Here is a 20,875-nt window from a genome sequence, read left to right on the forward strand (position 1 = left end):
CAAATCCAAGGATGTTATTCTGATCCGCATCCTTCCCCCAAAATTGGTTAGTAAACATCTGCTTCCTCATGACCCATCTTCCTCAGCTTATACTCCCGTGCCCTCAACGAGGCACACAACGCCCTAGCCAATGGAGAAAGGACTCACGCTGCTGATGGCTGTCTGATGAGGTCTGAGATCTGCTTGGAGAGCTGGTGGGAGCTACGCACCATCATGCTGTGCAGGGTGGCTGGGTGCTGGGGAATGTTGATGCTGATGGCTCCCACCTTGAACACCGCAGCATTGTTGGTCTTCAGCCCTCTCTGGGCACTGTAGAGGGCTTGTGACTTGGCAATACTACACTTCACTACCGTTCTAGCAAGAGAGAAGACATAGACTGCTTGGAAATGTTTCCCAGTACTTTTGAAAGGTGAAGTTCTATACACAATCTGAGCACATGAGTAGCATGCAAACTAGACTTAAAGAAACCATACATGCCTTCAGACTTCACACACACACGGGATGTAACATGGAAGCAATGCGTGCTTTTAAAGTAATCTACTCAATTCATGATAAGCCAAAAAAAAGTAATTATTGCAAGTCTAATAATGTATCTGCGATTTCTAAGAGGGTATTAGTATGAATATACATGTGTAAGAAAACACAGATATTCATAAAGAATGCAGACATCAAAGCTCATGTGGATCTTCTTGTCATCTCTAACTACTTGACAAACACATAATGAAATCACATACGCTAAATTAAAATTTAAGAACAATAAAAGAGCCCCCAGCTGTGTTAGGAAACAAGAAACTATGTTAAAGACCTCTATAAAACATTAAACAAACCAAGAAACAGAACACTGGGGGAAAAGTTAAGAAATGACAGAAAAGAAGAAATTATTTTAAAATTCTGAATCTTCTTTTTAGCTTCTATCATTTCTACAATGAATGAGAAGGAAATGACGAGACCACTATCAAAGTTAAACAGATAATGAACAAGGCTATCCATTATTTAGCCTTCAATGACTTCTTCACCTCTTAGAAAAGATCAGAATGGACATGGAGAGACAAAAAGACATCTAGGCCATTTCCCCCTAGGAATTACTAGTAAGAAATGCAGGGCCAACTAACATTCACATTTTAAGACCTGAACTAATACCTTCTACTTTATTTTCTCTCTTGATCCCTAACACTGTCCTGTTCCTAGATCAGTTCAAATAAGAATATACTTTCACAAATTGCCTGCTGTATGACCTATTTAAACCATTTGTATCCCAAAGGACTTGTGTTTACTCTGTATTTCCAGTTTTGATTATATATGTCCAGGGTTACATTCAAAAAAAGACTTTTAACAATTAAATTCAATATCATATTATAATATCAAGGCTTTTAAAATCAAGAAATAAATTGCATGTAAAGTATGTCTAATTCTTAATGCTAAACTGGTCAGTTAAAATCTTTAAACATTTTTGTTTAACAAATATTTAAATTCTATTTCCCACCACAGCATAACTCATTATTAAACAGATTTGGGTAAAAATCAAATCCCTCAAAATATAAGTCAAATGTAATGTTTGAGGGCAGAGTAACCAATAGTTCCGTCCTCCTGGCACCAACATTAGAAGTTCTACTCTAGTTAATTAAAAAAAAAAAAAGAACAAATTTAAAGAGAGTATCACCTCTTACGTATTAGTGCTTTAATAATTCTAATTGCAATTATGATAAAGCACTAATGACTGACCACAATAAAAGAGAACTTTTTATCTTCTCTCCTAAGCTTGAGATAACATCTTTTAAGGTGAGACACATATGAAGCATTAGCAAGCCAGGGAATTATCAGTTCCACATGGCCATAGCCCTATACATACTGATCATTCCCCAAGGATGAATGAGCACTGACTCAGGAGGAAGGTGTGTATTGATACAGGAATGAAAACATATAATGTAAAAGAAGTTCTCTTAAAGTAACTAAGCAATAACATAGCAACAGGCATAATACAGTCTGTCTCTAAAGCCCACACTCTCACGTCAACTGAAAGCCGAGTAAGCAGAGAATGACATACAGAAATTCTTGTTTGGCGGTGCTTGTAGGAGATGTAGGGAAATCCTCCAGTCTATAGATGAAGATGGAAGAAAAAGGAGAGAAAAAGAAAGCAAATAAAGGACATTCATGCAAATATTAGTCACAACATGCCAAGTAATCTGAAAAACTCTAACACAACCACATCATGCTGGCTTTTTAAGCAGTCTGGCTGTTAAGTCCTCATTCCCTTCTCTTTACATGAAGTCAGATGCACAAGGTCCAAAAAGGCACATGGCTCGGCAAAAAAGAGAGATGCTGATGGCCTTGGGGACTCAAGCACACTCACTGGGAGCTTTCCAATAAAACTCCTTAGAGGTCCTGCTTCTGCTGCAGCCAGACTGAGGTCTGGATGCACAGCCACAGCCGTCCTGACCGCCCAGCTCCTTGCCTATCATCTCTGCCTGAAGTGCTTGTGGGAGCCCAGGTTGTGTGCTGGGGCACAGGCACCATGCAGATGGCCTTTGCACTGCCTCCCCACCCAAGCACACGGAATGTGCTTTTTGTTGCTGGTTCACTATACTACACGTCAATAAGCTGAATATAACAACAAACAGTTAATGATCTGAAATACAGGCATTTGGGAGAAGGGTACAATTCAACCGTAACCTATGATGTCTATGCTATTTTACCAGGCGTGGTTGGATGGCTTCATGATTCCTGGCTTATTTTTCCCCTAAAGTCTAGTACTAGACACATTGATCATGACAGTGATGACCCTTACTTAGGGGATGTCAGCCATGTGATCAATAACGGCATTCTTATTTTTCCTTCTTCCCAGAGTGATAATGGTGCAGGTTTTTATTTCTTGTCTCCTTCCAAGTGACTTTTTTAGGGACATAGTCACACATAAACCTTACTTATTTATGATTTAGGTCACTATTACCCTGTCCTGATGTTACAGCTCTTAATTCTCAGTGTGTTAATCTTGGACTCTATGATAAATTTTTTAAAAATTTATTTTAAAAATTATTGACAATCCTATATAAATTAAGGTCAAATTTGGCTCAAAGAGAATGCCGCCATTCTTGTGTTCTGCTGGCACTGTCTTCTACTCAACAGTCTAAATTTAGTGGGTCATGAGATGGGGGCTGAGAAGTCGTCTTATGGCAATGACGCTTCTTGTAATCCAACAAAAATGGTACCAAATTCGAGTGTTGTTTCTGGTCAGAAAAGAACATTTTGCAAAGGAAAGAAATCTTGCCTAAAACAATCACATTTTCCCAAACTTTTACAGCAATTTAGTAACTTAATATGCCACATGACATCTGAACAAGTGGGAACAGGAAATATACAGCTCTTGGACATTCATTTTTTCTATAAAACCACATAATGACAATAAGAATAAATAAACCCCTCTGCTACTTACTGTATATTTGGTGTGATCCCCTCAAGCAGCACGATATTAACCCCGCCAATATGAGCGGTGGCACAAGTCTCAGTCATCTTCTGATGTAAAACATCTTTAGAAAGGAGGAGGAAAATGCTTTTATGAGTATGATACAGGCATTAAAGAGATGCTTTGCAGCCCTTTCACGGATTACACTTTCCCTATTTATCATAGTACAGGAGACAAGCTGTTGGTCTCCTTGTCAGAAGATTTGTGTTAAGTCCTATCTCTCTGACCGGCCAGCTCTGTGACCCTGGACAAGCTAGGTAACCTCTGACCCTGAGCTCTCTCCTGAGTAAAAAGGGTGTAAACAGTCCTTGTACTAACTCCCTCACCGAGCTGCTGGGCAGAATGCACTTTATAAATGATGAAGACCTCGTTCAATGTGAGCTATACTTCTCTTCACAAGCTTCATGGATGACAGCAAGCAGGGCATGGAAGGGGCCCCTTCTCTGACATTCCAGACCTAGAAATAAGCGCTGTCAAACACAGACAGGACCCACCCCTGGCCAGCTGCACACTGCCTCAGAAAACCACAAGTCCACATCACCCATGTTGGGAGGCCTTGGTTATTTGTTTTGTCACACATTTCCCAATGATATTAAAATCTTGTTCTAGGAAATCCCGGGAAGGAGATGGTGCTGCGGCTTCAGGGCTCAAGCTTCCAGCAGCTTCTTTGTCATTCCATCCCATCTTTACCAAGTGCCTCATAAAAATCAATACAAGTTTAAAAAGACAGAGTTCACGAAGTAGCTTTGCACTGAAATATTTCTGAAATTCTGTGAGCTGCTGGGCAATCTGGGAAATGTCGGTTTAATTAAAGAAACCACACTGCCACATGCCACAGACACAATGATCGCCATGTGTTTTCATTGGAAATGCTCCATTCTCTGGGGCATGACAGTGGTGACTGAAGCTTGCATCTAAATGTGTCTAAAATATCTAGGACAACAAAGTGTCAGCTGCACAGAAACCCTGTGAAGGAGAAAGTCTAATCATTATCTTCCCCATTTTACAGATGAAGAAAACAGGCTCAGAGTTCAGTGATTCACCCAGTTATGGAGCTGCTATTTCAGCCACACGAGGACAAGGGCCCTGAGCAGCAGCACACGTTATATTTGTGTGTGCACCTTTTTCACTCAGTCATGAAGCTACCTCCAAAAGACACGAATCCCCGCCTGAGGACAGGACCCTGCCACCCTCAGTAACTCTCATTTAGGAAGAAGAAATTACAAAGCAGAAATTCTGCAAGCACGGAATGACAACATCTTCGCTGCTGAAATCGCATTATAAGATTAAAAGATCATACCTTTCATTTTTTCCTTCAGGGTAAAACTGCCATGAATCCTTTTCAACTCTGACTCCATCGTGAGCCCACCGATGTCGGCCTCTAAGTGTGTGCGGTTCACCATGCCAATGCCAAAAACTATCAGAGTGACATTCTGAGGCTCAGAAGTGACCAGGCTTCGCTTCCGTTGTGTTTTGGTCAAGCTGTTATTGTCCTGTTCATTCTCAAACACAACTTTACAGGGAGGTTCTGTAGGGCTCCGAACGCCTGGTGGGCAAATCAACATATCAAAGTGAAGCAATGGAAAACGGGAATGACACAAGGATCTCCGAAACACCCTTTTTATAACCTGCCTGGCTCCCACCAAGGTACTTCCTAAAATGAGGTTTTTCTAGTTTGCAAGATGAATATAATTTAAATTTGTAATACTTAAATCTCACCCAAACAGGTGAAACTCATTGCTAGCATTACAATGCATGTATAATGTATCATCAGCATTATATGCATATAGATTCTAAAACAAAAAATGTCCAGACTTAGATTACAAAATGTGGCATTAATAGAAGGCTTTTTGGTTAATTCCATCTGAAAAATCTGTAGTCGTCAAGATTTACTGTGCCGTGCATTTTGCAAACCAACAAACCCAACAACATGAATCCCAGGAGGAGAGCCTAGAACAATACAAGTTGTTTTCAATACCAAAGCAAGAGAGAGATGGTCAGAAGGAGATGAGCCCCTCCACAGCGGGGGCCTCCTCCAAGCGTGTGACCCTGGATCTCTGCACATCTCAATCACCTCATGCATAAAATCAGGCTAAGTCCTGGTGATCATTTATGACAATGGTGTCTTACCAGCTGGACCAAAAGTTTCTGAAGACTTCTCCAGGATCCCAGTCGGGTCGGAGATGAGTGAATAGAAGTTCAGCAGCTTGTACATGTTCTGCCAGCACTCGGCTGAGGGCTCACTCTGCTCAGATACCGTGATGGAGTCTGAGTCGTCCATGGGCACAGCTGTGTGGTCCAGCACCTCCTTGGAGCCCTTCCTGGACACCTTCGAGGTCCTCCTCTCAGACCGCCCCAGGGAGTTCTTGTTCCGAGGCTCCTTCTTGCCACTCTCGCTGTTGGCTCTCTTGCTCTTGGCATTGCTGACCCTCCCTCCACCGTTCAGGCTCCCTCGTGAGCTCCGGCTGAAGTCGGAGGAGCGGAAGTCCCGGTGTTTGTGGGTTTTGAAGGTGGGCGTGGGGGACGCTGATCCTGCTGTGTACCTGTTCAGTTTGATGTCGGTCTGAGTGGCTTTTATATCATCTATCATCGTGCTGAACTGGTGAATCAGACGGACCAAAGCCATGTCTACATGCTGGCTTATTGACTGGCAGGAAATGGTGAAATTGCAGTGAAAGGTGTTGAAATAACGCTTGTTGAGGTCATGGAATGAAAAAGCACTGGTTGAGTTCTGAGGTGTACATGTTGACTTCTCCATTACCACAGCACTGATGCTGAAGGTTTCCAACATTAATGCTGGTTTGAACTCAAGTGGAGGAAGGTTGACATGTCCTTGCCTAAAAATTAAGGGAAAGAATTAAAAATTCCAAGTAAGGTTGGTTTGTATGTCTGTCTGTCTATTCGTTCATTCACCTGATTATTTGTTCTACAGTCACTTTTAAACTTTGAGCTCCAAATTCTTTCCCTTCCTCCAATCCCTCTCCTACCCATCTGAGAAGGCAGGCAACACAAGGCAGCTCAATTCTGATTAATTCACAACCAAATTCTGTACCTAAGAGGCAATGTGAGCCAGAGAACAGGTGAATTATTACTTCTAAGTGTGAGCTGGTTTTTGTTTTCACTTGAAGTGACATCACTTACTAATAAACCTATCAGACATAAAGGAAGGTCTATTTCCTCCCCTTTGGGCAACGAAGAGCGGTCTCTGGTCTGACACAGCTGCCATTTCTGGATCTGCTCCCCTCTGCCCTTTCAGTCACAGTAAATTTAAAAATAAGTTTATTATTTCATAAAATCACTTATTTGACATAGGTGGAAAATGTTTTCTTCAGCCCTCTAGAATGTGGCGGAAGCAGATGTGGCAGGTCATAATCCATTCTGGGAAGCGGGATCATACTTTCTCATTTTCCTAAGTGCTCTCACACCTACTACTGCTTTTAAAGTCACAACACCCTTAAGCTAGGGCAAGCAGCACTAGCGTATGCAAAGGCTTTGTAAGCTCTGGAGTGCTATACAAAACCCTTTTCTTCCTACTGGGAACCAACCTGAGCCAGCAGATAGAGGGCTGGCTTTGCAGCCTGAAAGCCGTGGGTTTATTACCTCCTGACTCTGACACACATGATGCGTGTGACTGCGCACACGCAAATCCCTCAACTTCTCACTTCAATTCTTGGGCCCTCAGGAAACTCTCCAAGATTCTCAGGGACAGAGAAGCTCCTAATCTGTATCAGTGAAGGGAGCATCCCACATATGGAGTTCATTCCAGCAATGAAATCAAGGGTCTAGACATACATACCTACAAAAAGGTGAGATTATGATTACTAATAAATAAGGAGATGGAAACAGAGAAGGCAGAGTGACCTTCCCACAGTCAGTGGCTAGCCGATTACTGGTAGAAAGACAACAAGAGTCCTAGACTGGTTTGGGGTTTTTTGTTTTGTTCTCAAATAAAGCACAAGGCTTGGAGTCAGAAACAATGTGTGAATCCAGCTCTCCTTCCTGAGTCCTTTGCTCCCCTTACTTGGGTATGACTTCTGGTAAACCCCTTCCCATTTGCAGCTCCAGCACCGAATGGACATTCCACTGGAGGCCCTGTCCCATGTCAGACTAGGGGGAGACACAAAGGTGACCACACATGCCGGCCTAGAACAGAGGACTCACTGTGCCTTCACTCCTCCTCTTCCTCCCCACAGCTTTCGATATCTACCTCCCAGGACTAAATCCCATTAGGAGCCCTCCCTCTGTAGCCCAGCTGGGGCACACCTTTGCACTGTCTTCCCACCCCAAGCATACCAATCCTTTTTTTGGTTGTCATTCTATCCTGCATTGTACTAATTTGAAAGTACAAACCTCTGGCTTGATTTTTTTCTCAAAGAAAATATCTTTTTTATCATGTTGATGAAAAGTGACAGGATCAAAGTAGAGAACAGAACAAGTGAGGGGTGGGATAGGAGGGAGGGAAATATAGTCAGTCTTTTACAATATATCTACTATGTTATCGTTTTGCATGAGCTACACATGTAGAACCTATACTAAACTGCTTATCTTCCCAGTAAGGGTGGGAGACAAGGGAGGAAGGGAATGAATCTGGAATTCAAAGTTTTAAAATCAAATATTCAAATATATATACACACACACTATTATTAATACTATTTTACGTGTAATTGGGAAATAAGATATACAGGCACTGGGGCATAGAGAGCCACCATGCCGTACTGGAAAAGTCAAAGGGGGTATGGGAGAAGATATGGGAGAGAGCAGATTGGAGGAGGGGATATTCTGTGGGACTGCTATTTTGGGGCAGTGGGTAGGGGAAAAAGAGGGAGAAAATTTGTAACTCAAAATCTGGAAGAAATGAATGATGTAAATCAGAAGTTAATTAAACATTTGAAAAAAATAAATAAAAAGAAGTACAGTGAGCAAATTATGTCTTGGCTTATGCCAGCACCTTTGGGCATGTAGGGCTATCCACGAGTGGGCACCAACAGATTTTCCCTACAAGTTGAAAAAGGAGCTAACAAATGTTTCCGCATTCATTATGCCAAATGACAGTAAAATCTACACACACACACGTGTGTACTACAGAGACACACACCTGAGAATCTGCTACATTCCAATGGTCTCAAGTTTTTAAGGCCCATGAGAACTAAAATAAATAAATAAATGCTCAACAGCAACCACTGCTGCGGTCAGAACCCCCTCCCACTTAATACTCCGACCGCAGGCCGCCCTTAGAGCCACAAAGACCAGGGGTTCAAGGTCTGCATCTGTCACCAGTCACAGTGATGCACCAGTCACGGCACTTGGAGAGCTCTAGTCAACTCTCAAGACTAGAAGCACAGATGTGGAAGAGATTTTCTACTCTGTGTTTTAGGCACAAGTCTGCCAGAAGCCACTTTATTATTAATCATTATGTTTTATAACTAATATACTTTATATTTCAGTTGTTTTTCAGTCGTGCCCGACTCTTTGCGACCCCATTTGGGGGGATTTTCTTTATACTGGAGTGGTTTGCCATTTTCTTCTCCAGTTAATTTTACAGATGAGGAAACTAAGGCAAATGGTGTCACACAGCTCCTAAGTGTCTGAGGCTGGCTAGATCTGAATTCAGGGAGTCTTCCCGACTCAGCCCAGAGCTCTTATCCACTGTGCTGCCTAACTGCCCTGCAATTATTTATAATTAATAACGAATCAAATTATTCTCATCTCTAACATAAGCCACTGTGGAGTTAAGATTTATAGCACTCCCAGACAGCAGACAACATTTTACCATCAAGATGGAACAAACATCAGAGTTTATTTAACAGTTCAATTAGTCATCTGCTTCATCCAACAGAACAACAGTCACATGACCTCTCTAGGCCAGACCAGAAGTGGCAGGTGTGGTAGAAAATGCTCCACTCTGTGTTTCAGGGAGAAGACAAAAGCAATTTCATTCATTAAAATTATTTTAATCTGAGCATTTTTTGGCTTAGAGGGAGACAATTTCAAGCTGGCCATAGTCTGCTCAGGCCCTTGGGCGCCTCTCCCAGAGTCCCTGTGAATCGCCAGCCATTGCCACAGCCCAGATGGAGTGGCAGTCTGTCCCACCCAACAGAATGCCCAACTTCTGGTTCAGCCCAGAGAAGCATATTCCTAAAATTATTCAAACACTTACTCTTAAAAACTCTCCTTTTCAGATGTTCAAAGGTCCACAGAAGAGAAACTTCCAATAATTGGAGGAATCAGAGACTTTTCCTCTATTAGTTTGGTTATTCAAAGCATGAGGAAAGAGGACTAGACTGAGGTGGGCCCATCGAGGGCCCCCTTGCCTCGAGGTCCCCACCTCATCCTATCAAAAGAGACAACAGAATTTCTCCCAGATCTTTCAAAGAACATAGCTGGGCCTTTGATAATGGAGGAAAGAATTCAGTTCAGGACAGTGTTTGAATAGATAATTAAAGAATGAATGATAAATTTTCTCATCAAGATTAGCCCACAGGTGGGATGCATTAAAGGCAGTTCTTAGGGGAAGTTTTATATTCCTGAGTGCATACATGATTAAATTAGAGAAAAGGGAGCTCAACGAATTGGGCATTCAATTGAAAAACCTAGAAAAAGAACAAATTCAAAATCCCCAATTAAATACTAAATTAGAAATATTGAAAACCAAAGGAGAGATTAATAAAACTGAAATTAAGAAAATTATTGAATTAATAAATAAAACTAAGAGCTGGTTTTATGAAAAAAAAAAAACCAATAAAATTGATAGACCCTTAGTCAATATGATAAAAAAAAGAAAGAAGAAAACCAAATCATGAGTATCAAAAATGAAAGGGGTGAATCTACCTCCAATGAAGAGGAAATCAAAACAATAATTAGGAATTATTTTTCCCAATTGTATGCACATAAATTTGACAATCTTAGGGAAATGGATGAATATTTACAAAAATACAAGCTGCCCAGAATAACTGAAGAAGAAGTAAATTACTTAAATAACCCCATCTCAGAAAAAGAAATTGAACAAGCCATCAGTCAACTCCCTAGGAAAAAATCTCCAGGGCCAGATGGATTTATTAGTGAATTCTAACAAACATTTAAAGAACAATTGATTCCAATACTCTACAAACTATTTGGGAAAATTACTGAAGGAGTCCTACCAAATTCTTTTTATGACACAAATATGGTACTGATACCTAAATCAGTAAGAGATAAAACAGAGAAAGAAAAGTATAGACCAATCTCCCTCATGAATATAGATGCAAACATTTTAAAGAAAATATTAGCAAAAAGACTACAGCAATTTATCTCAAGAATAATACACTTTGATCAGGTAGGATTTATTCCAGGAATGCAAGGATGGTTTAATATTAGGAAAACCATCAGTATAATTGATCATATCAACAATAAAACTAGCAGAAACCACATGATTATCTCAATAGATGCAGAAAAGCCTTTTGACAAAATACAACATCCATTCCTATTAAAAACACTAGAAAGTATAGGAATAAATGGAGCCTTCCTTAAAATAATAGGTAGCATCTATTTAAAGCCATCAGCAAGTATTATATGTAATGGGGAGAAGCTAGAAGCATTTCCCATAAGATCAGGGGTGAAACAAGGGTGTCCACTATCACCCCTCTTATTCAATCTGGTACTAGAAATGTTAGAAGGAGCAATTAGAGAAGAAAAAGAAATCAAAGGAATCAAATTAGGCAAAGAAGAGACCAAGCTATCACTCTTTGCAGATGATATGATGATAAACTTAGAGAATCCTAGAGAATCAAGTAAAAAACTACTTGAGACAATAAATAAATTTGGCAAAGTTGAGGGATATAAAATAAACCCACATAAATCCTCAGCATTCTTATATATTTAAAATGAAATTCAACAGCAAGAGATAGAAAGAGAAATCCCATTTAAAGTTACTATAGACATTATAAAAAATTTGGGAATCTACCTGCCAAAACAAACCAAGACCTATATGAACACAACTACAAAACACTTTTCACACAAATAAAGTCAGATCTAACCAATTGGAAAAATATCAATTGCTTGTGGCTGGGGCGAGCAATGTAATAAAAATGACAATTTTACCTAAATTAAAATTAATTTACAAGAAAACTACTTTATAGAACTACAAAAAATAGTAACAAAATTCATTTGGAAGAATAAATGGTCCAGAATATCAACGGAATTAATGAAAAGAAATGCTAGGGAAGGTGGACTAGCTATACCAGATTTCAATCTGTATATAAAGCAGCAGTCATCAAAACTACTTGGTACTGGCTGAGGAATAGAGGAGTGGATCAATGGAATAGATTAGCCACATGAGATTCAGAAGTCAACGACTATAGTAATCTATTGTTTGATAAACCCCAAGACCCTAGTTTTTGGGATAAGAACTCACTATCTGACAAAAACTGCTGGGACAACTGGAATATAGTATAGCAGAAACTGGGCATAGACCATTATCTAACACCATATACCAAAATCAAGTCTAAATGTGTGCATGATCTAGGTATAAAGGTTGATACTGTAAGCAGTCTCGAAAAACAAGGAATAGTTTACCTGTCAGTTTTATGGAGAGGGGAAGACTTTATGACTAAACAAGAATTAGAGAACATTATAAAATGTAAAATGGATAATTTTGACTACGTGAAATTGAAAAGCTTCTGTACAAACAAAGTCAATGTAACCAAGATTAAGAGGGAGGTGGGAAATTGGGAAAGAATCTTTACAATCTATGTCTGACAAAGGACTCATTTCTAAAATATACAAAGAATTGAGTTAAATTTATAAGAACACAAGTCATTCCCCAATTGATAAATGGTCAAAGGAGATGAACAGGCAATTCTTAGAGAAAGAAATTAAAGATATCTATAAGTACATGAAAAAATGCTCTAAATAACTATTGATTAGAGAAATGCAAATCAAAACAACTCTGGTACCACATCTCACCAGTCATATTGGCTAAGATGACAAAACAGGAAAATGACAAATACTGGAGAGGATGTGGGCAAATTGGAACACTAATGCATTGCTGGTGGAGTTGTGAACTGATCCAGCCTTTCTGGAGAGCAATCTGGAATTATGCCCAAAGGGCTATAAATAATTTCATATCCTTTAATCCAGCAATACCACTCCTAGGGTTATATCCCAAAGAGATCACAGAAGTGGGAGAAAGACCCATATGTACAAAAATGTTTATAGCAGCTGTTTTTGTGGTGGCAAAGAATTGGAAATTAAGGGGATGCCCATCAATTGGGGAATGGCTGAACAAGTTGTGGTATATGCATGTTATGGAATACTATTGTGCTATAAGAAACGAGGAGCAGATGGACTTCATATTTACCTGGAGAGGCTTATATGAACTGATGCTGAGTGAGAAGAGTAGAGTAGAACCATGAGAAATTTGTACACAACTACAGACACAACATATGTGTGATGACCAACTTTGATAGACTGGACTGTTCTCAGCAATGCAGTGATATAAGTTATCCCCAAAAGACTCATGATAGAGAGAAACATGTGCATCCAGAGAAAGAACCAGAAAGAACTGAGTTTATATCCAGATTGGAGCAAACTACCTGATGTTTTTCCTTTTCTTGTTTGGTTTTATGTCCTCTCTACCATTTTTCATTCCATCTGATACAATTCGTCTTTATAACCTGACTAATGTATAATGTGAAAGTATTTACATATCTATACTTGACTGTATGCCGCCATGGTGGGGAGGGAAGGGAGGGGAACAAAATGTAAAACTCAAGGAATTGTGGAATTGAACCTTGTAAACTGAAAGGAAACAAACAAAATTTTTTAAAAAATTTAAAAAATAAAAAAATATTAGAGAGGCTCTAGTGTATTGTATATGAATACTTTCCACAGTGGCGGTGGGGGTGGGAAGGGGAACGGTCGCTTCTACACAGAGAAGGGCTGAATCATCACAGCAGAAGGGGAGCTTCCTCACCCAACATCTCCAGTTATCAGTGAAACCACAAATTCAGCCCCTCTCTCTCCCCCCAGTTCTCTTTTACCACAACAATGTGAAAACGGCATTTTTCAGGCTCCTCCGTTAGTCTAATGGCAGTCTTTTATGCCTGGAATAAATCAGATGTAATTTATATCCTTCTATACCCTAGTCCAAGGGGGAGCGCACTGGGCTGAAATGAAATACTCCCATCATTGCTTTGGAAAACCACTTGGCCTTCCTGGGGCTCCTGCTCCCTTCTGGCTCTAACATCCTATGATTCTATAATCATGTGAAGCAGGCAGTGCCACAGGACACTGAACAGGGCTATCCCTCTTAATGAAAATATTCAAATCCACGTAAAAAGGCAAATCCTGATCAAGAAGTTGATTTGGACTCTGCATATCAAACACTTTCCTGGGGTCAGAGTATTTTACTTGATTATAATTGAGACAAATGATCATTGCACTTTAAGCTACCATGACAGAAGAGCAGAAAGGGCAAGAGCTGTGGGTGTGAGATAAGCCCCTAAGCCAAGTATCTGGGGTGGGTTATTGTGGTGGGGTTGGGGCCAAGGCCTCGTAATCTGAATGCGGGTTCGCACCAACAGTAGTAACACGGACCACACAACTATGGTGGCCATCAAGGCTGGCTCACCCTGGCCCATTCCATTCCACTTAGGCCTCTTCTGACTTTAGTAGCCACTGCTGGCACAGCTAGAAGGCACCACAGTGCACAGAGAGCTGGGCTGGGAGTCAGGAGACCTCTTCCTGAGTTCAAGTCTGGCCTCAGACACTCACTAGCTGCATGACCCTGGGCAAGTCACTTCACCCTGTTTGCCTCAGTTTTCCCATCTGTAAAATGAGCTGGACAAGGAGATGGCAAAGCACTTCAGTATCTTTACCAAGAAAACCCCAAATGGGATCATTAAGAGTTGGAAATGACTAAAAATACCAACTGAACAACAACACAGGCCACTGCTAGAAAGCTTTAAAAACAGACCGTCACATGATTAAACAGGCCAATGAAACACACAGTGTATTACCTATTATGTATAGTAATACATGTTACGGGTACATATATGCTTCTGGTAGGTCTCAAACAACACTACGTCAGAAAAACGCCCTTTCTTAATACCTGATAATAATAAAATGCTGCTGTTTCATTACAGACCTGCTCAACGGAGAAGAGTAGATTTTCCTATCAAGATAAATGGAAATAAAATCTAAAAACGGGAAACTAATCTTTCCCACCTCATGAGCTGGGATAACAAATATAAAACAAAAGTGAACCCACCTTCTCGCTCTTTTGCTTCTTCTTTCCTTGGCTGTATCTGAATCCACGATATCTGCCCTGAGGCAATCTAACGTCCCAGAGAAGGACAAATGCTCTCCAAAGTACATTCGGTAGCAGAGTGGCATGGTGTCCTGGGACTGAATCCCGGTATGGCTCAGGAGTGGTTTGAAGACAACCTACAACAGGCAAAATATTCTCATTAACTCTGTGTGGTTCTAACCCCTCACTTACCAACAACAACAAATTCAGCAGAACTCTAACTTCTGGGGATTCCATTCAGTGTATCCGTGGGACAATTAAGCACAAGGGTTACAAGGCAAGAAAGCCCCCCCCCCACCCCCATCCCTGTGGCCTCTGCTCTATTTCCTAAGGTTTCTTCCTTCCTACCCAGACACCACAAACAGCCAGAAGCGCTCTTCACCCACGTTTCCAGGGCAGATCCCTCCTCTTCTCTCCATACCAGCCTTTGGGCTTTGCTCTATTCTCTCTTGCTGGCTTACCAAGTCACAGAGCTGTCTGCCCCAGGCCACTTTTCAGGTCATCGGCTACCTGGACGAGGTGTTCGACCTTCTAAGTCACTCATCTCGCTTACATTTCTTTCCTCCAGGACTGTTATTTCAATTCTATTCTCATTTCTTTCTCAATTTCTTCAGTGATTCTTGTAGTCCTTGTGGCCAAGATACCTATTTTTTGCCTTTGAGGTTTTCCCTGTACTTTCTATGGTTATTTGCTTCTTGGTTTGATAGGGTCACAGATGTAGAGATGGAAGAAGAGACCTCCAAGGCAACCAGGCTCAATCCCCTCACTTTAGAGACAAGGAAACTGGGATTCAAGGAGGTCATGGGACCAGTCTGCAGTCACACAAGCAGTAATAAGTAACAGAAGGGATCTGAATCCGGGGCCTCGGCCTCCACAGTCAATACTTCTCGCTTAGCCCACGGTATCCACTGGCCCTCTTGTATGGGCCAGGCAGACTCTGCTTCTGTGGTCAGAGCAACTGGTCCTCAGCCCCATCCTCCGTCTCGTGGCTGGTTTCTATGCCAGTTTCCTGATGGTTCAGTGTGGGTCCTGGCCTTGGCCTGTGCCCATATCTCTTCACACACTCCCTAGTCAGGAGTGGGCTCCTTCTCCTGTTGCAACCTTGGTAGGCCCCAGGCCTCTCAGCAGCTGGTGCTGCTGCAGCGGGCTAGGGGTGAGCTCCTGCTAGCTTCAAGTCCCCATACCGGCAGCAGCCTCATGCTTCAGGCAAACTTACCAGAGGGGATGCTGGAGTCCCTGGTGGGCCCCCTCTCCAGTTCCTGCAAACTTCAGACCATCTTTCTGTGCCGTCCTGCCTGGGTGGGGAGGGGGAAGCTGGTGGCTGCGGGGGCCATGCTGGGAGCTAGGTTGGCGGTTTGCATGGGTGGGGTGGTGGAGGAGCTATTCTTCCCTTCCCCTCCTGCCGTGCCACTTCGCCTAGGCTGGCTAAGATGGGAATTCACATATATCAGTGTTGGAAAGGCAGGCTGGGAAGTGCTTTAAAAAGTAAACAGACACGCTTGTATGTAATCCTAGGGACGACTGGGACAGCCAGATTCACAAATGGGATGTCAGATGGTCAGACCTGAGCTTTAGGAAAACTGCTTTGGCGGCTACGCTTGAGGCAGGGCAGAGACCTGAGTCAGGAGGAGTGAGGAGGCCATTAAAGGTCATCCAGAAGAGAAGCGCTGAGCACCTGACCTCATCCACACAGTGGCCACGTGAGTAGAGAAAAGGAGGGGAGGAGTGAAAGAAAGGTTATGGAGGTAGAAAAGACAAGATCTGACAACTGACTGAATATGCTGGGTGAGGACACCTGAGGGGTCAAGGAAAATAACAAGGCTGAGAACCTGACTGGATGGATGGTGTTGTCCTTGGCAGAATCTGAGAATTTTGGAAAAGGAATATGTCTTGGGGAAAATACAATGAATCCTGCTTTAAACAAGTTGTGTTTGAAAGCCTATGGAACATCTGGCTTGAAATATCCAACAGGCAGCTAGAGACATGGAAATGGAAGTCAGGAAAGACACTAAAAATGTAGACAGAGACGTGAGGTTCATCTGCAGAAATTATCATCAGGCCCAAGGTGAGTGAAGAGGCCATCGCATGAGAGTGGATTTTCAGTATCTATAACCCATATACAGGCCAAAAATACATTGGTGCAGTTAGAGATGGGCAGCCGGCCCAACGGCATTATGCTGCAGTTGGTTTTTAATGCATAAATGCCATGATAATAAAACCTTTTAAAAGCTATTTTAGAACTTCTATTTATTTGGCTTTCACTTTCCCTGGACAACTTTTGTCCCCACATCCCAAGGCGCTAGACGCCTGACGATGGCAGCTGCCTAGGAGTCAGCTAACCATGACTGCTGCTCAGGTACCATCACCAGAAGCACAGCTCACCTGGGCATCTGCGAGTTGGACAGCAGGAAACCCCTGGTTAGCTTCCTCTACCCCTGCGACATCATCCTGACTTGTGCTGTGCTGAGAATGGGTTCCGTCCAAGGTGTTCTGGTCACTCGACAAAACAGTATTGAAATCTGAAGCGGAGGGTATCGTAGGAAGGTTGGGGGCAACACCTAGAAAGAGCAACAATGTGTGTCTGAGTAGTGTCTGCAGATACAGACAGACAGACACCCATATCTATGGAGATACAGACACAGATATAACCAGAGCCATATGGATGTATACATGTGTGTGTGCATATGTACACACACATACACGTGTGTGATAATCATCCAATCCATAAACATCTATTACACGTCTCCCACATGCTAGTTACTGCGTGTTACAAAGCACAAAGCTTGAAGCTCCCACCCTACGAGGGAGGATCCACCTTGGCCACAGGCAAGCCCAGGCAGAATAAACACAACATGCTTATGCAGCTTTGTGAGGGGTGGGGGGAAGGCCCGAGGATCTGGGGAAATTAGAGGAAGCCTCATGAAGGCAGTCGAGGCAAGGAGGAGACTCATCCTGGGTCTGGGTGACAGCCTGTGTGAAGGCAGAGGGGGTGGAGATGAAGTGATGCACACCCCTCTGTGCGTAAAAGGCTTCATGGTTAACAAACACTTTCCATACAATGCACACGGGACTCGGAGTAGGAAAATCGAGGCTCACGGTCCCCATGATCTAGCTCTTCCCTGTGTAACACCACACAAATCACGCCATTTCTTCAAGTCTACTAAACAATGCTTAGACACCAATGTTTATGACGCTGCTATAGGGAGAGTCTGGTTATAGAACCCAACATTCAATTCTGCTCCTGGCAAATCAGTGTGTTCTCTCTGCATCTCCATTACTCACAGAGGGGCCACCGCAAAGCTGTTAATAACAAATTTTTTTCCATCAACCAGAGAGTGAGTTTTAAGTAAAAAATCCTCACAATCTATGGAAGGAAAAGTCCTTTGTTTCTTAATTACAAGCTCCACAAGGACCCATTATATATATATTTCTTGAATGAATGAATGCTGGTTCTGAATATTATGCCTCAGAGAAATCTCAATAAAATTAAAAAAAGATTCACAATCTATATGTATATAGTCACTTTATCTTGCATTTTTTTCTTTTTCTCTTTTCAGTTTTGACTAATCTTCCCATACATACTACAATCTTGTCTTAAATGACTTCATTTCTAAAAGGTACATACTTGGGTAAGTTTACCTTCCTAAAGGTACATAGTTTGATATAAATCCTCTTACTTAATGCAGTGATGCATATTTCACAAACTGCTGACATTAATTTCTACAGAATGTCATGTGCTGCAAAGCCCACAAACATTTCACAGAAGTCTCATGTCTGTCATACTTCAAAAGCAGAACGACACGAAAGTAGGAAAAGCGAAACAACCCCAAACACATGAACAGAAGCTCAAGGCCCCAGTACCTGTTGGAAGGCTATTGTGCCCCGACTTTGGGGCAGGAGATTCCTGTACCACACTGCCTCGATTGCCCACTGCATTCGACATCCAGTTATAGAAGCTGACAGAGGAAGGCTCCGAGAGCAGAGGATGTTCAGAGAGCATGTCTGTGGCTGCCGTATTTCCTGCAGATGGAATTCCCTTGAGCACAGTATTTTGGACTGCATTGTTTGCAAAATGAAAGACTTTTCATCATCATTATCCTTTTTCATTACATATGACATTATTCCTGAGGAGGGGAGCAGCGTTTTGCCATCTCTTTTATAAAACCACGCCGCGTGATACTGAGCTTAAGACACAAAAGTCTACTTTTACCATAAAGGGGGGGATAGAAAATGAAACTTTAGTTGGTTCAGAAAGAAGTCCATCTTGTGACAAGGATCATTAATGACAATGATGCCAAGAACAGATGCATTGACCACAGAGGACAAAAAGGCCCATGAGCTGCCACCAACACCATGGCGCTGTGCATGTGTGGGCATGTGCAATGCTGAAGGAGAAGCAAAACATAGACAAGACAGTCCCTGCCCTCAGAAGACACAGAACTTAGCTGCAGTAAGTTACTTATGCAGCTGAAGTCTCCACTTAAAAACAGAATTTACACTAGTTTCACATAAGAAACCCCCCCCCCCAACCCAAGTCTTCTTTAAGAGCAACCTTCTCCTTATCAAGCCAAGAATATAAACTCCTTGGGAATAAGGACTCTCGTTTTCTCTCTGCATCCCAAGTGCCTACCACACCTCCCTGAATACAGTCGGCACTTAATAAAAGCTTGCTCATTTAACTCGAAGGAATACCTGTTCTTGTCAGAGAACTACTTTTCACTGTCGTGGCAGTCCTCTGGGGAGTCCCTTCCAGGAGATTATGCAGGCTGGGAAAGCTCCCGGTCAAATAGCTGAGCAGACTCTCCTTTCTTGGACTTTCTTTGACGGGCATCCCAGAACGGCCCACGTGCACTGGTGAGTCGGTGGCCGTGTCTCCGCTGGTGTAGCTGAGAGAATGGTAGGGATGTATACCCTGAAGAAGACACACACAAAGAACTTCAGAGGCGGAAGGGACAGTGGCGGTTCTCTTAGTCCAGCCCATCACTTCAGTAAGTGCATCAAAAGTAGGCTTCAATAGGGCCCCTAAGTACAGGAAGAAGAAATGAATAAAAGAACCACCAAAGAGCACTCGATGGCTGCCTCTGCTGTTCCGGCCCAGTCTTCCCAGGAGGCAGGCTGAGCCCAGACGCTGGGAACCAGAAGCGATGGCTCCTCAGCCCCAGGACCCCTCCTCCCCAGCCCTCAGCAGCACAGACCGGCTACTGCCTGCTGGCTTCATGCTGCTCGCTGGCTCGTGACAGTCGTGGCACCGGCAGTCGTGGCACCGGCAGCTCACATCTGCACCCTGGCAGCCACGGCTAACAGGGACAGAGCATTTTAAGGTGTCCAAAGGGTTCATACACATAGCCTCACATTCCATCCTCCTACGAATCCTGTGGTCAGAACCAAGAGAGGCTTCATGCTGAGCAGAGAGGCTGGCTCATTCCAATTCATTCATCAGTAACATGCCCAGGGTCACACAACAGGCAGGTGTCTGCGCCAAAACTCACACTCAGGGCTTCCTGACCCTGAATCTAGACCTCTATCCACCAATAGTAAGACTACTGCTGATGATCAGAAATGACAAGAACCAACTAGTGGCCGCCTGCACGGTTTAGACTGACTTCTTTGAGGGCGCACACGGCATGCCCAGAGAAGCTGAGCTATTCGCCAAGGGACACACCCACACTGTCAACGCTTTAGGGCTGAGTCCTGTCATTCTGTCCCTGTGATGCGTCATTCTGTCCCTGTGATGCATTAACTCGCGTGCCTTAACTTAAGGAAGCAAAACCAGGAAAGCCAGGCCTGTCACCTTTGTCTCTACTAAAGCACTCGAAGAAAAAAGCTGTTTTAAACATACTGAAGTGAAGATTTTTGGACACACTGAACAATAACATCAACTGTAAATGCCAGTGGAGGAGCCTGCCTTCTGTACCACCACCAAGAACAACTGCAGCCAAGAGGAAAATAAGCCCAAGAACGCCAGGAATAGCAGCACCCACAGGTCCCCTGGTCCTGCCTGCACCCTGGCCATCACAATCATCATTCAAGGAAAAACAGACACGTACATGGAGAGGACCTGGCAAGTGCCTCCTCCACAGCCCCAGCAACGAAGGGCCAGAACAGCCTGCATTCTGGGAGGCCCAAGTCCT

At 42.7% G+C, this 20,875-nt stretch overlaps 1 protein-coding gene across 3 annotated transcripts in view; it reads right to left on the reverse strand.

Moving 5' to 3' along the window:
- The window catches only part of BLTP1 (bridge-like lipid transfer protein family member 1), a 211,117-nt gene that overhangs the window by 74,649 nt on the left and 115,593 nt on the right, over nucleotides 1-20,875 (reverse strand). For 2 of the 3 annotated variants that reach the window (XM_069104876.1, XM_069104874.1), the window contains exons 43-51: nucleotides 19,437-19,656; nucleotides 18,606-18,764; nucleotides 17,127-17,302; nucleotides 14,706-14,881; nucleotides 5,591-6,297; nucleotides 4,761-5,006; nucleotides 3,431-3,524; nucleotides 2,045-2,095; nucleotides 148-354 (exon numbers count right to left, since the gene is read on the reverse strand). In XM_069104876.1, the coding sequence (XP_068960977.1) occupies nucleotides 148-354; nucleotides 2,045-2,095; nucleotides 3,431-3,524; nucleotides 4,761-5,006; nucleotides 5,591-6,297; nucleotides 14,706-14,881; nucleotides 17,127-17,302; nucleotides 18,606-18,764; nucleotides 19,437-19,656 (2,036 nt within the window). The remainder of the gene's footprint in view (nucleotides 1-147; nucleotides 355-2,044; nucleotides 2,096-3,430; nucleotides 3,525-4,760; nucleotides 5,007-5,590; nucleotides 6,298-14,705; nucleotides 14,882-17,126; nucleotides 17,303-18,605; nucleotides 18,765-19,436; nucleotides 19,657-20,875) is intronic. The other variant, XM_069104875.1, reaches the window with a different exon arrangement.

The sequence above is a fragment of the Petaurus breviceps genome, unplaced genomic scaffold, assembly GCF_028583685.1.
Source record: "Petaurus breviceps papuanus isolate PSGF00001 unplaced genomic scaffold, PetGlider_PUasm1.0 689, whole genome shotgun sequence".
Lineage (NCBI taxonomy): Eukaryota > Metazoa > Chordata > Mammalia > Diprotodontia > Petauridae > Petaurus > Petaurus breviceps.